The 12,262-nt window shown below is 65.0% G+C and overlaps 1 protein-coding gene across 1 annotated transcript in view; it reads left to right on the forward strand.

Annotated features, from left to right (window-relative positions):
• FBXL18 (F-box and leucine rich repeat protein 18) overlaps positions 1 to 11,131 on the forward strand; it is a 28,531-nt gene extending 17,400 nt beyond the window's left edge. The window contains exon 5 of the mRNA XM_062180243.1: positions 7,630 to 11,131. Coding sequence (XP_062036227.1) covers positions 7,630 to 7,786 — 157 coding nt within the window. The 3' untranslated portion in view covers positions 7,787 to 11,131. The remainder of the gene's footprint in view (positions 1 to 7,629) is intronic.
• Positions 11,132 to 12,262: the final 1,131 nt, after the last annotated feature.

Consider the following 12,262-nt stretch of genomic DNA (forward strand, 5'->3'; position numbering starts at 1 on the left):
CTCCCATGTGGGCGCAGGGGCCCAAGCACTTGTACCTTTTTCCACTGCTTTCCCAGGCCATTAGCAGAGAGCTGGATTGGAAGTGGAGTAGCCGGGACACGAACTAGTGCCTGTATGGGATGCTAGCGCCACAGGCAGGGGCTTGCTTAGCCTACGGTGCCACAGCGGCGGCCCCAGGGAGGCAGTGATGATGGCTGAAGTAGTCTGTCCCTGGCACCATGTGGGAGACCTGGATTGTGTTCTTGGATCCCCGTGTTGGTCTGATCCAGCCCAGCTGTTGCAGGCATTTGGAGAGTTAGCCATCGAACAGGAGCGCTGGCTCCCGTTTTTGAAAAGTTCAGAAGGGGCCGGCGCTGTGGCTTAACAGGCTAATCCTCTGCCTTGCGGCACCGGCAACCAGGTTCCAGTCCCGGTTGGGGTGCCGGATTCTGTCCCGGTTGCCCCTCTTCCAGGCCAGCTCTCAGCTATGGCCCGGGAGTGCAGTGGAGGATGGCCTAAGTCCTTGGGCCCTGTACCCGCATGGGAGACCAGGAGAAGCACTTGGCTCCTGGCTTCGGATCAGCGAGATGCGCCGGCCGCAGTGGCCATTGGAGGGTGAACCAACGGCAAAAAGGAAGACCTTTCTCTCTGTCTCTCTCTCTCTCACTATCCACTCTGCCTGTCAAAAAAAAAAAAAAGTTGGGAAGGGGCAGGTGTTAGGCTCAACAGTTAGGACCCCACCTAGGACACCTACAGCCTGTGTTGGAGTCCTGGGTTCAAGTCCTGGCTCCAGTTCCGATCCAGCTGCCTGCTGGTGTTCACCCTGGGGGGCAGCAGGTGGTGGCTGAGGTGTGGGACACCTGGACTGAGGTCCCGGCTCTTGGGCTGCTGCCAGCATCTGGGGAGGGAACCAGTGGTGGGAAGGTGTTTCTGTCTTTCAAACAAAATGAACATTTTAGAAATTTTAGACGGGTAAACGTAGCGGTGTTGCTCTCTGGCCCCTCCCGGGCCCGGTCCCCTGTGCCACGAGTGTCGAGCCTTGCTGGCTCTCGGTGAGCCTCTCGTTCTGTGTGCACAGACACTGGGATCTCCTCTCCCATCCCCTTCACTCCCTGGCGCGTTCCCAACGTCGCTCTTCCTCCCCACGGCTCCTGCTCCTGCCTGCAGCGCTGCGTTCTCCAGACTGGCACAGTGCAAGGCGTCACTTGTCTCATGGTCACCAGTTTTGGGGGAATATTTATTTGTTTAAAAATATTTTATTTGAAAGTCAGAGTTACAGAAAAGGAGAGAGAGAGAGAGAGCGAGCTTCCATCTGCTGGATCACTCCCCAGATGGCCGCAACAGCCAGGGCTAGGCCAGACCAAAGCCAGGGGCCAGGAGCTCCTTCCGGGTCTCCCACGTGTGTGCAGGGGCCCAAGCACTTGGCCAGTCTCTGCTGCTTTCCTGTTGCATAAGCAGGAAGCTGGATCGTAAGTGGAGCATCCAGGACACGAACCAACCGGCGTCCATATGGGATGCTGGTGATATATACAGGGGCTTTACCTGGCACACCGCAGTGCTGGCCCCGTGAACCAAATTTTTTTTTTTTTTTTTTTTGACAGGCAGAGTGGACAGTGAGAGAGAGAGACAGAGAGAAAGGTCTTCCTTTTGCCGTTGGTTCACCCTCCAATGGCCGCTGCGGCCGGCGCATCGCGCTGATCCGAAGCCAGGAGCCAGGTGCTTCTCCTGGTTTCCCATGGGGTGCAGGGCCCAAGCACTTGGGCCATCCTCCACTGCACTCCCTGGCCACAGCAGAGAGCTGGCCTGGAAGAGGGGCAACCGGGACAGAATCCAGTGCCCCAACCGGGACTAGAACCCGGTGTGCCGGCGCCACAAGGTGGAGGATTAGCCTAGTGAGCTGCGGCGCCGGCCCTAATTTTTAAAGAAGTTTATTTGTTTATTCAAAAGCAGAGTGATAATAGGAGAGAGAGAGAGACAAAGAGACAGAGATCTTCCATCTGCTGGCTTACTCCCCAGATGGTCATAACAGCCAGGGCTGGGCCAGACCAAAGCCAGGAGCCAGGAACCTTATCCAGGTCTCATAGGGTAGCAGTACTGGGCCACCCTCCGCTGCCTTCTCAGCTGTATTGGCAGGAATCTGGACTGGGAGTGGAGTAGCCAGGACTTGAACTGGCGCTCTGTAGTGAACACAGGGGTGGTTTAGCTGGTTTTGGCACAACGCCGGCGCCAGCTGAGCCCCGTGTGCTGATCCCCCCTGGGCCAGGCGCTGTGCTGCTGAGGGAAATGCTGCCACCCCCGCTTTGCAGATGGAGCCGCTGAACGCCAAGAGTGGGTGAGCAGTGGGGCCCGACGGACGGCCAGGGGCCGCGCAGGTGCCGTGCGGGCTCTCCCGTCCTGAGTGCCCAGGTTCTGCAGCTGAGACAGGCGACAGGCTCTGAGACCCTTTCCCTCTCAGCTCCTGAGGACAGGGGACTCTCCCTGTGGACGTGTGCACGAGAGCTTCCCGGTGGCCTCTGCCAGCGTGCAGCTCTCTCTGGCCTGTTACCTGCAGGTAGCCCTGCTGTGGCCCTGGCCTCTGTGGGGGCCCTGCACTCACCGCCGTGGTCTTGGGATGGGTCAAGGGCATCTGCAGCCTGGGTGCAGGGTCAGGCCCTCTGCCCCCTTCCCACCCCGCATTGGTGCCCAGCCCTGCAGGTGCGGGATCCCTTGCCCTGCAGATGCTTTTCTGCAGGCAGCCCAGTAGGTGGCGCTGTGACCTATGGCTGTCTGCTGGCCCAGCCTCTCTGGATGATGGCAAGAGGAAAAAGCTGGGATTTGTTGTTGCTTTTTCTGTTGCTTTGCCTTTTCTCACCCTTTTTCCCTGCCTGGAGAGCTCAGAGAATGATGGTGTGAGAGGGAGGACCTGCCCCTGGCTGTTCTGTGTTCACTGTCCCCACACCTGTCCCTGCCTGCGACTCTGTGTGCAGGCTGGAAGAGGTGGCACCTCGTTCCACATTTGTGCCAGGCCCCAGGCCCTCTCTGACCTGGCTCCCTGCCTCTCGTCCAGCTGCTCGCGGGCTGGCCGCTGACCCTGGCCTCCCGGGCCCTGTGGGGCAGCTGCCTTGGTTTCCCAGCCGTCAGGCTGGTCCGAGTTGGCCCCGGCTGGTTGCATTGGTGGGAGGCCGTGGTCGCCGGCCCGGCTGCGTCCTTGGCTGTGTCCTTGGAGGTTTAGAGCTGAGACCCCTGCTCGCCTGGGGGCTTTGCAGACATCTGGTGTGGACAGGAGCCGTGTGTGAGTCCGTCTGTCCGGCTGTCCCTCTGCCTTTCAAACAAAGGGAGTTTGCACACGGAGAAAAGGAGCCCAGTCCAGCAAACACAGCGTTAGCATTGAAAGTGGGTTCCTTACATCCGCATTTGTTGTATTTGATAGGCAGAGAGATGGCCAGACAGGCAGGCAGAGAGAGCCCTTGACCGCTAGTTCACTCCCGCAAGCCCACAGGAGTGGGACCGGGGCTGGAGCCAGGCGCGCAGTCCAGGTCTCCCACGTGGGTGGCAGGGAGCCAGAGTGCGCGGTGGCAGGAAGCTGGGTTGGAAGCCGAGCTTCACCCCAGGCACTTGGACATGGGATGCGGGCCTCTCGAGTGGCAGCTGAGCTGCTGCGCCACAGCGCCCGTCCCTGGTGTCCTTCCTGGGAAGCCCTGACCCCATCGTGTGGCCCCTGCCCTGGCCAATGTCATCTGCCCATTCCCCCAGGGGCCCCAGTGCCACATGCAAGCCCCTTGGGATTCGGGCTCCACCACGGTCGGTCCAGGCCGCTCGGCTCCCTCCTGGCTCCCACCTCCCCCGCAGGTGCAGGCGCTCCCAGCATCTGTCCTCCGTGGTGGCCTGGACAGGATTAACCTGCATCACAGTGCCAGCCCCCCCCCCCCTTATAGATTTATTTATTTATTTAAAAGGCAGAGTTACAGAGAGAAAGGGAGAGTCGGAGGTCTTCCATCTGCTGATTCACTCCCCTGATGACCACAACGGCTGGGGGGTCTCGTCCAGCCCTAAGCCTGGAGCCAGGAGCTTCCTCCAACTCTCCCACATGCGTTCCAGGCCTCAGGGACTTGGGCCACCCTCAGCTGCTTTCCCAGGCCCGTTACCACTGCTTCGTCTACTCCTCGGTCGGCGACGCTGCCTCCCCATACCCCGTGGTCGGCCGTGCCCTCCCACGGTCAGCGCGGGGCTGCTGTTGCTGCTGCCGGCAGGCCGAGGTTGGTGCAATCCTGGCCTGTGGGCGGACTGGTGGGTCCGTGCTTTTCCCGGCGTTGTGGAGCACGACACCACGTGGGCGGGTCTGCAGGAGCTAGCCTTCGAAAGGAGGTCTCGGTGCTGGCGGCCTCCGGGGAGAGGGACCGGCGGGCGCTCCTCTCACTCGCCCCTTGCTGTGGGCTGTGATGGCAGTGCCGGGGGCTGCAGGACAGGTGGTGGAGCTATGAGGGGGCCGCGTTGGCCACCGGTGGGACTGAGCCCTGCCTGGGGCACTTAGATGCACACTGCAGCGTCCCCCTGCTGGGCCTCGGGGCCACTGCGGGCAGCGTGGGGGGCCCTGGCTCAGTGACCGCTGTCCCGGGCAGGAGGGTGATTTCATAAGGTCCCTAGGATGGACGCGTTTAAAGCTTACACATTGTTTCTAGGCTTTTCTGTGTAATACTTTGAAGAGAGGTTGACCAGAGGTAGCTGAAACCTGGAGAGTGGATGGGTGGCGGTAGGGGTGGGGGTGCTGAGTGCTGCTCTTCAGCCCCGCCCACCAGGCGGTGGGCATCTCCACCAGTGTGGCCTGAGTCGAGGTCCCCGTGGAGGAAGGAGCTTGCTTTGGCTCGTGGTTCTCGAGGTTCACAGCCTAAGAAGGGGTGGACACACCGGGTCTGGGGGTGAGGATGGGGCGTGTGGAGGGTTACACGGTGAGCTGGGGGCAGAGGGCGGCGTGCTGATGTGCCCAGAAACGGCTGTCACCAGCCCAGCCTGCCTTCCCCTCTGGGGAGCTGGAAGGAGTTGTAGTTCATCCTGTCAGCTTTCTTAAACTTGGACTTGAATCGCGCACAAGTCCCACGGCCCAGAGCCCCTCCCTGGCCAGGAGCTTTCTGCCTGCAGGCTCCTCCCCACATGGGGCAGCGAGTGCTCCCCTGTCCCCTGTGCCCTCCGCCCCACTTCTTGCCATTTTGTAGAGGCATGCACAGGGCCCGCTGCACCGTCTCTGGCCACCTCTGCCCAGGGAGACGTGGGCGCCCGTGAGCTGATGTGGCCCACACGTGTAAGCTGTGACCGAGGCGGTGGGGTGGGGGCACCGTGAGGACCGTGGCGGGGGCCTCTGGGCCAGGCCTGGGCACACTGTGCCCCCCTCGCTTTGCCGACAAACAAGCGCTGCTCCCTGCGCTGACACCAGCTCGTGGAGTCCCTGGGGTGACGTGGCTGACAGGTGTGTCCGATCCAGCTTGTCACACAGCAGGTTAGTAGGCAGGGCCGTGTCTGCCGCGTGGCCTGCGAGCTGCGTGGTCACGATGCCACCAGCGCTGAGCAGAGCTGGGGGCTGTCCTTGGCACCTTTGTTGCCAAAACGGGGGTTTATGGGCGCCCGTCTGGCATGGCCTGTGCTCGCGCTGGCGCAGTGAGGCTGGGGCTGAGCCCCGGCTGCAGCCTCCCTCATCCCCTGGGGCCGGCGGGATGCACGGCCTGGCCCTCCTCCCTTGCGCTGTGCCCCCCGCCCTGCCCCCAGCTCCCCGGGGCAGCATGCTGGTTTTCTGGGTGTCGTGTTGTGTTTTGACCTACTGGAGTGGGTAACACTGTGGACTTGGCTTCTCTCTGACCAAAAGGGGACCCTGCCCAGCCCTGACCAGCGGTGGACCAGCCCCGGAGGTCTCGGAAGGCTGGAAGGAGGCCCTGTCTGTCAGACAGCGTGGTGCTTGGCACAGGGTGGGCCTTGGTAACACTGCCCCTTTGGATTTCCTGCCCACAGCATGGGGGGCCTGGGTGCCCCTGGGGGGCACGGGGGATCTGCTCACCCAGCCTGACGGATGCCTGAGGTCCTGGAGGGGCCGCTCCTCGTGGAGCCCCTGCTGCCAGCTCCCTCCGCTGGCTTGGGGACAGGCCCTTGAGGGAGACCCGTGCTGTGCAGGTCTGGCCGCCTGTCCCTGCTCCCTGTTCTGGCCGTGGGTGGCAGAGGCCTCGGCTCTGCAGCTCCCCCTACCCCTGGGAGCCCTTCCTGCAGTGCTGGGGCTCCTCCCAGGCCCCTCCCCCATCTGCAGGGCACGGCTGCCTCCTTGGGCCTTGAGTTTTATTTGTTTAAAAAAGGAGTTGCAGGGAGAGGAGGAAAGAGCGAGCGATCCTTCACCCCGGTCCACTCCCCAGATGGCCGTGACAGCGGGGCTGGGCCAGGCCGGAGCCAGGAGTCAGGAGCTTCATCCGGGTCTTTCACGGGGGTGCAGGGGCCCGGGTACTTGGGGCTTCCACAGCTTTTTGCATGCGCAGTAACAGGGAGCTGGATCAGGAAGTGGAGCAGGACCTGAACCAGTGCCCACATGGGATGCACGGCGCCACAGTGCCAGCCCCTGCTCTCTGGTCGTGTGCCTGGTGCAGAGTGGGTGCCTCCTCCCCGTGCAGAGAACAGCGTGGCAGCCCCTCTGTGCCCCCCACCTTCTCTCCCTGCCCCTGGTCTGTGGCCCGTGGACGGCCCGAAGGCTCCTCTGTGCGTCACTGCAGTCAGACGCTCCCGTGCACACCTGGGGACTAAGCCCTGTGGGAGGGCTGCTGTGCTCCGAGCAAGGGTCCCCTGTCTCTGACACTCCTCAGTGCAGGTCTCCTATCTCCGACGCCCCCGAGTGTGGGTCTCCCCTCTCCAGTGCCCCTGACTGTGGGTCCCCTGTCTCCAGTGCCCCTCAGCGCGGGTCCCCTGTCCCCGACGCCCCTGACTGTGGGTCCCCTGTCTCCAGTGCCCCTGACCGTGGGTCTGCTATCTCCAACACCCCTGACCGTGGGTCCCCTGTCTCCGACGCCCCTCAGTGCGGTCCCCTGTCCCCGACGCCCCTGACTGTGGGTCCCCTGTCTCCGACACCCCTCAGTGTGGTCCCCTGTCTCCGACGCCCCTGACCGTGTGGTCCCCTGTCCCTGACGCCCCTCAGCACGGGTCCCCTGTCTCCAACGCCCCGAGTGTGGTCCCCTGTCTCCGACGCCCCTCAGCGCGGTCCCCTGTCTCTGACGCCCCGAGTGTGGTCCCTGTCTCCGATGCCCCTCAGTGTGGTCCCCTGTCCCTGACGCCCCTGACCGTGGGTCCCCTGTCTCTGACGCCCCTCAGTGTGGTCCCCTGTCTCTTGACGCCCCGAGTGTGGTCCCCTGTCTCCGACGCCCCTGACCGCGGGTCTCCTGTCTCTGACGCCCCTCAGTGTGGTCCCCTGTCCCCGACGCCCCTGACCATGGGTCCCCTGTCTCTGACGCCCCTCAGTGTGGTCCTCTGTCTCTGACGCCCCGAGTGTGGTCCCCTGTCCCCGACGCCCCTGACCGTGGGTCTCCTGTCTCTGACGCCCCTCAGTGTGGTCCTCTGTCTCTGACGCCCCTCAGCGTGGTCCCCTGTCCCCGACGCCCCTCAGCGCGGTCCCCTGTCCCCGACGCCCCTGACCGCAGGTCTCTGGTTCAGCTTCCAGGCCGAGCGCCCCGCGCTGAACGTCGTCATCTTCCCTCTGCTGCACGAGGGCCTCACGGACGTCATCCGGGACGTGCCCATGGTGCACCTGGACGAGATCACCTTGTTCAAGAGCAGAGTGGCCGAGGAGCCGCCCAACCTGTGGTGGTGAGCGTGGGGACTGGCGCGGCCAGCACCCGGAGGCCCGCGGTCGGCCTCGGGAGAAGAAAGCATGTCTGCCAGCCCCTGCCTCCTGGGCTTTCTCAGCCAGGACTCGGTGCCCAGACAGGAGGGCAGGGGCCATGGCCGGCGGCCAGGCTGACCCACGGGGCCAAGGCTCGGACGATGGCCTGGGACCATGCTTGAGTCCGGGGACCCAACGCTGGCACCCCTTGGCCCCAGCCCCCTCGTGCTGCTCCTGTCGCCAGCCATGGGGCTCCGGGGTGGCCGTGCCAGGTGTGGCTCTCCCTGCTGAGAGCTGTGTGTCTGCTTCCACCCACCAAGACACGTTTTTAACCCAGCTTTATCCCGGACTTCTGCCAGGTGGCGTGTGTGGCCCAGCAGGGACCCTAGGGCGGTGTGCATTGTCTGAGCTGGGCTGATGGGGGCCGAGGGGAGACTGACTCAGCCCCCACCTCCCCGGAACACTTAGAGCAGAGCCCCTCCCGCACCTGACACTCACCCACCTTTCCCCTGCGAGGTCCCCTGGAGCTGGTGTCCTGGGCGCCTGTGGCAGGCTTTCCACCTGGACGCCTGCCCAAGCCCCCTCACTGCTGGGACCCTGGCCGGCCATGGGCATCTTCCCAGGGGAGAAGCCCCAGCGCCCTCAGTTGTCACAGGGCCCCGATGGCTGCCGCCTACTCTGCCATCACAGATCCAGCCTGCCCTCCTCCAGATCGGCTGTAGTCACCTCGCTGGTCAAGACCGGACACTGTCCCCAGGCATCGGGCCCTGCCCTCCCCTGGGCTCCGGAGGCCCCTGTGGAGCGTGTGGGCAGGTCTGCGGGAGACCGGACACTGTCCCCAGGCATCGGGCCCTGCCCTCCCCTGGGCTCCGGAGGCCCCTGTGGAGTGTGTGGGCAGGTCTGCGGGAGACCGGACACTGTCCCCAGGCATCGGGCCCTGCCCTCCCCTGGGCTCTGGAGACCCCTGTGGAGCGTGTGGGCAGGTCTGCGGGAGACCGGACACTGTCCCCAGGCATCGGGCCCTGCCCTCCCCTGGGCTCTGGAGACCCCTGTGGAGCGTGTGGGCAGGCCTGCGGGAGACCGGACACTGTCCCCAGGCATCGGGCCCTGCCCTCCCCTGGGCTCTGGAGACCCCTGTGGAGCGTGTGGGCAGGCCTGCGGGAGACCGGACACTGTCCCCAGGCATTGGGCCCTGCCCTCCCCTGGGCTCCGGAGGCCCTGTGGTGCGTGTGTGCAGGTCTGCGGGGAAGCCGCCCCTGCTTGTCTGGCGTGAGGGCGTCGGTGCCTCCTCTTGGAGCATGGGGCACCCTCCCTGCCACGGGCTGCAGCAGCCAGAAGGGCCTTGGCAGGGGGCCCGGGGGGGCAGACTGATCCCAGGGAACGCCCGTGTCCGAGGGGTCGCATCTCCCGCTGTGCCTACGGCCCTGCTGGAGCCGACAGGTGTGGGAGCCCCGCCCCCTGCAGCTGTAACCGCTGCTGTAGAGCTTTGCGTGGCCCCTGGAGTCCACCAGCAAGGGTGACGCGAGTGGGCGGTATGGGCTGCCCGGGAGTGGCCGCCTCCTGTCCTCGCAGTGGGAGAACGGCCGGCCACAGCCTCACGGGGCTGCAGCCCAGGAGGGAGGCAGTGGCCTGGGAGATCCAGGACCGGGGGAGGGGGTCCCTGTGGCCTGGGGGCCGTGGTGCCTGTGTCCCCTTCCCACAGAGCAGCCCAGCTCAGGCGGAGAGCCGTGTTCCCTGCGGGAACCAGCGGGAGAGGCCGCAGCCGTGTCTGGTCTCACCTGCACAGCCACCATCGTAACCAGCGGGGTCACCCCCCACCGGGGACTGTGCGTCTGCAGTGCCCCCGCCACAGTCCTTGGCCTGGAGCAGCCGCCCGCGCCCGAGGCAGGCTCAGCAGATGCTGACGACGGGCCTGTTCGCGCTAAGTGCTGTTTTGGCACTGGTGTTGATTGCAATTTCTGTTCTGCGGCGTTTTACGCTGGGAAAAGAACCCCCTGTAACGGCTCCCAGTTGGCAGGGCCGGGCCGTTAGGCGGCGGACCGTATGCTGCCTGCCGAAAGGCGCGGCCGGAGCACACGTGTGTGTCTGCGCGTGCGCCCACGTGCAGGCGTGTGCTTGCGTGTGCAGGCCGGTGAGTGTGCATCTGCCGTGTGTGAGCCTGGGGAGAGGGAGCAGATCGGAGCTTTCATCTCCGATCCCTTTGTTCTCGCGAAGAGAGAGGCCCCGCTCAGACCCCGCTGCTCACGCCTCCCGGGCTCCGTGGGCCCCGCCTGCTCCTGGAGGTGTCCCTGGGAGGGAGCGGAGGAAAGGACCCTGCGGGCCCTGAGCGTCCCGTCTCTTCTCATTTTCACGGACAAAGGGATTATGTCATCCGGTGGCAGTGCTGGCCTTCGGAGGCCTTGGGACTCAGCCATGGGCCCCTGCCTGGGGTGCCTGTGGGTCTGCTGCTGCCTCCCTCCCAGCCAGCTCTGTGTGGGGCCCCAGGCCACCTGGAGGGGCGCTGACGGGGCCCGGGACCAGGGGCCTCATGACAGGGGAGGGCCTGGGCCCAGCATCCCCCGCTGTGGGTTGTGTGGCTGGGGAAGTCACCCTTGCAGGACTCCCAGCCAGCGGCCTGGGGCGGCCTTTCCCTCTTCCCTTCCTTGTCGTTTGTTCCTTTTAGAACCGAAAGTTGCCGAGGCCCGGTGAGTTCATGAGCAAGGTGGGCAGTACAGTGTGGCCGTGGGACCCAGGCGGCAGGTGCCTTCCAAGGGTGTCCTCGCTGGCTGTGCCTGTGCCCCAGCGGGGGCAGCTCTGTGTGGAGGTGTGGGGTTCCTGAGAGTGTCCAGGACCCGCCTGGCCTGCTGGACAGACGTCCCCCCAGGGCCCCGGCTGCCATTCTGTCCCTTCCTGAAGCTCTTGGAGGGCGGGGCCAGACAGACACCCCAGGGGCGGGGCCTGGACCATGAAGCTGACCCAGAGCAGTTACCCGGCTGTGCCATCACGGAGCCAGGCCCGGGTGTGGAGGCTGCGGCTGCTGGTGATGGGGTTGTATCCATGGGTCTCGAGTGTGGGAGGGAGGGGTGATGGGCAGGCGACCATCGCCCTGTAGCTGTGGTGTCTCCCCCTGCCACCGGCTGCTGAACCCACCAGGCTGAGCGTGGTCCTGGGGGCCCAGGTGGGGAGTCCGGGGTCTTGCCATTCCTTGTGACCAGGTGCTAAACGACCATCCCCACCAGCGTCAGGCCGCGTGCACATGTGTCTCGATGATGTGGCGAGCGCCATGCTGGGGGGAGGTCTCTTCATGTGGATCTGTGGCATGTGGAAAATTCCAAATAAAACGGACTTGAGCCAGCCAGGCAGCCGCGTGGTCCTTCCTGCAGCCCTGGCCCTGGGCCCTGGGCCACGTCCACCTCCACCTCAGATGGTGGAGGGGCAGGTGCTGTGCTGGAAGCTGACTTGGATCAGGTGGGGGGGCAGTGGACGCTGCCAGGGGCAACAGGAGGTGCTGCTGGGGGGCGAGGAAGGCCGAGGCCGGGCCTTCCCCTGCTGGCTGGGGGATGGGGAGCAGGGACCTGGTGACAGCTGACAGCAGCTGGGCCCTGGCATACTCATGCTGCCATGGAGCCCTCCCACCCCTTCCACGTCCATGAGACTCTGGTCCCACGGATGCCACGCCCCTGCCACCACCGCAGCTCCAGGCACCGGTCACTCTGCTCTCTCCCTGTGGTGCGGACTGCGGGGACCTCAGAGAAGCGGAGACACATGGTCCCAGTTGTCTTGGGACTGGCTTTAGAGCTGCATCGCCCGTTTGACCAGACCTGGGCTCTGGGGGAGCTGGGAGGGCCTGATGGGGTGGTGCCGAGGGCAGGCCCAGGGGGCCTTGGTGGACGCCTCTAGCTTCGTCTTCCAGGTGAGGTGTGGCCTTGGCCAGGCACAGGCCTGAGCCAGGTGCCCCAGATGCCCCAGATGCCCGAGAGCTGGGAGCTCAGGCCAGTCTCCCACGTGGGTGGCAGGAACCCGACCGCCGAGCCATCGCCTCTGCCTCCCCAGGTGTACGCGAGGAAGCTGGGGTCAGGAGCCAGAGCTGGCCACTGTGGCGAGGGACATGGGCGTCTCTGACCGCTAGGCCAGGTGCCGGCCCCAGGGCCATTTTCAGAGATGCGTCAGTGCAGGCAGAGCAGCTGCACCCAGGGCCGCTGTGCAGCCTGGGACGAGGCCCAAGGCCCTGCACAGGCCCTTGGAGTCAGAGCCCATGCTGGCCGGGGCACGGGGCCCGTGCCCCTGGGCGGCCAGGGGATCTTCTGCCGAGTGTGAAGCCCCTGGCCTTTGCTGTCCTTGTGCCCTGTGTTCTGGGGCCGAGCAAGGCCAGTGGGCAGCAAGAGGGGCTGGGAGTCCCCTGCTGCTGGGCCCGCGGCTCCTGTTGGTAGGTGTTTATCTCCGGGGGCGGGGGGATCCTCGCAGAGCCTGCCTGTCAGAGTGAGC

This window comes from Lepus europaeus, chromosome 21 (genome assembly GCF_033115175.1).
Source record: "Lepus europaeus isolate LE1 chromosome 21, mLepTim1.pri, whole genome shotgun sequence".
NCBI classification, from domain to species: domain Eukaryota; kingdom Metazoa; phylum Chordata; class Mammalia; order Lagomorpha; family Leporidae; genus Lepus; species Lepus europaeus.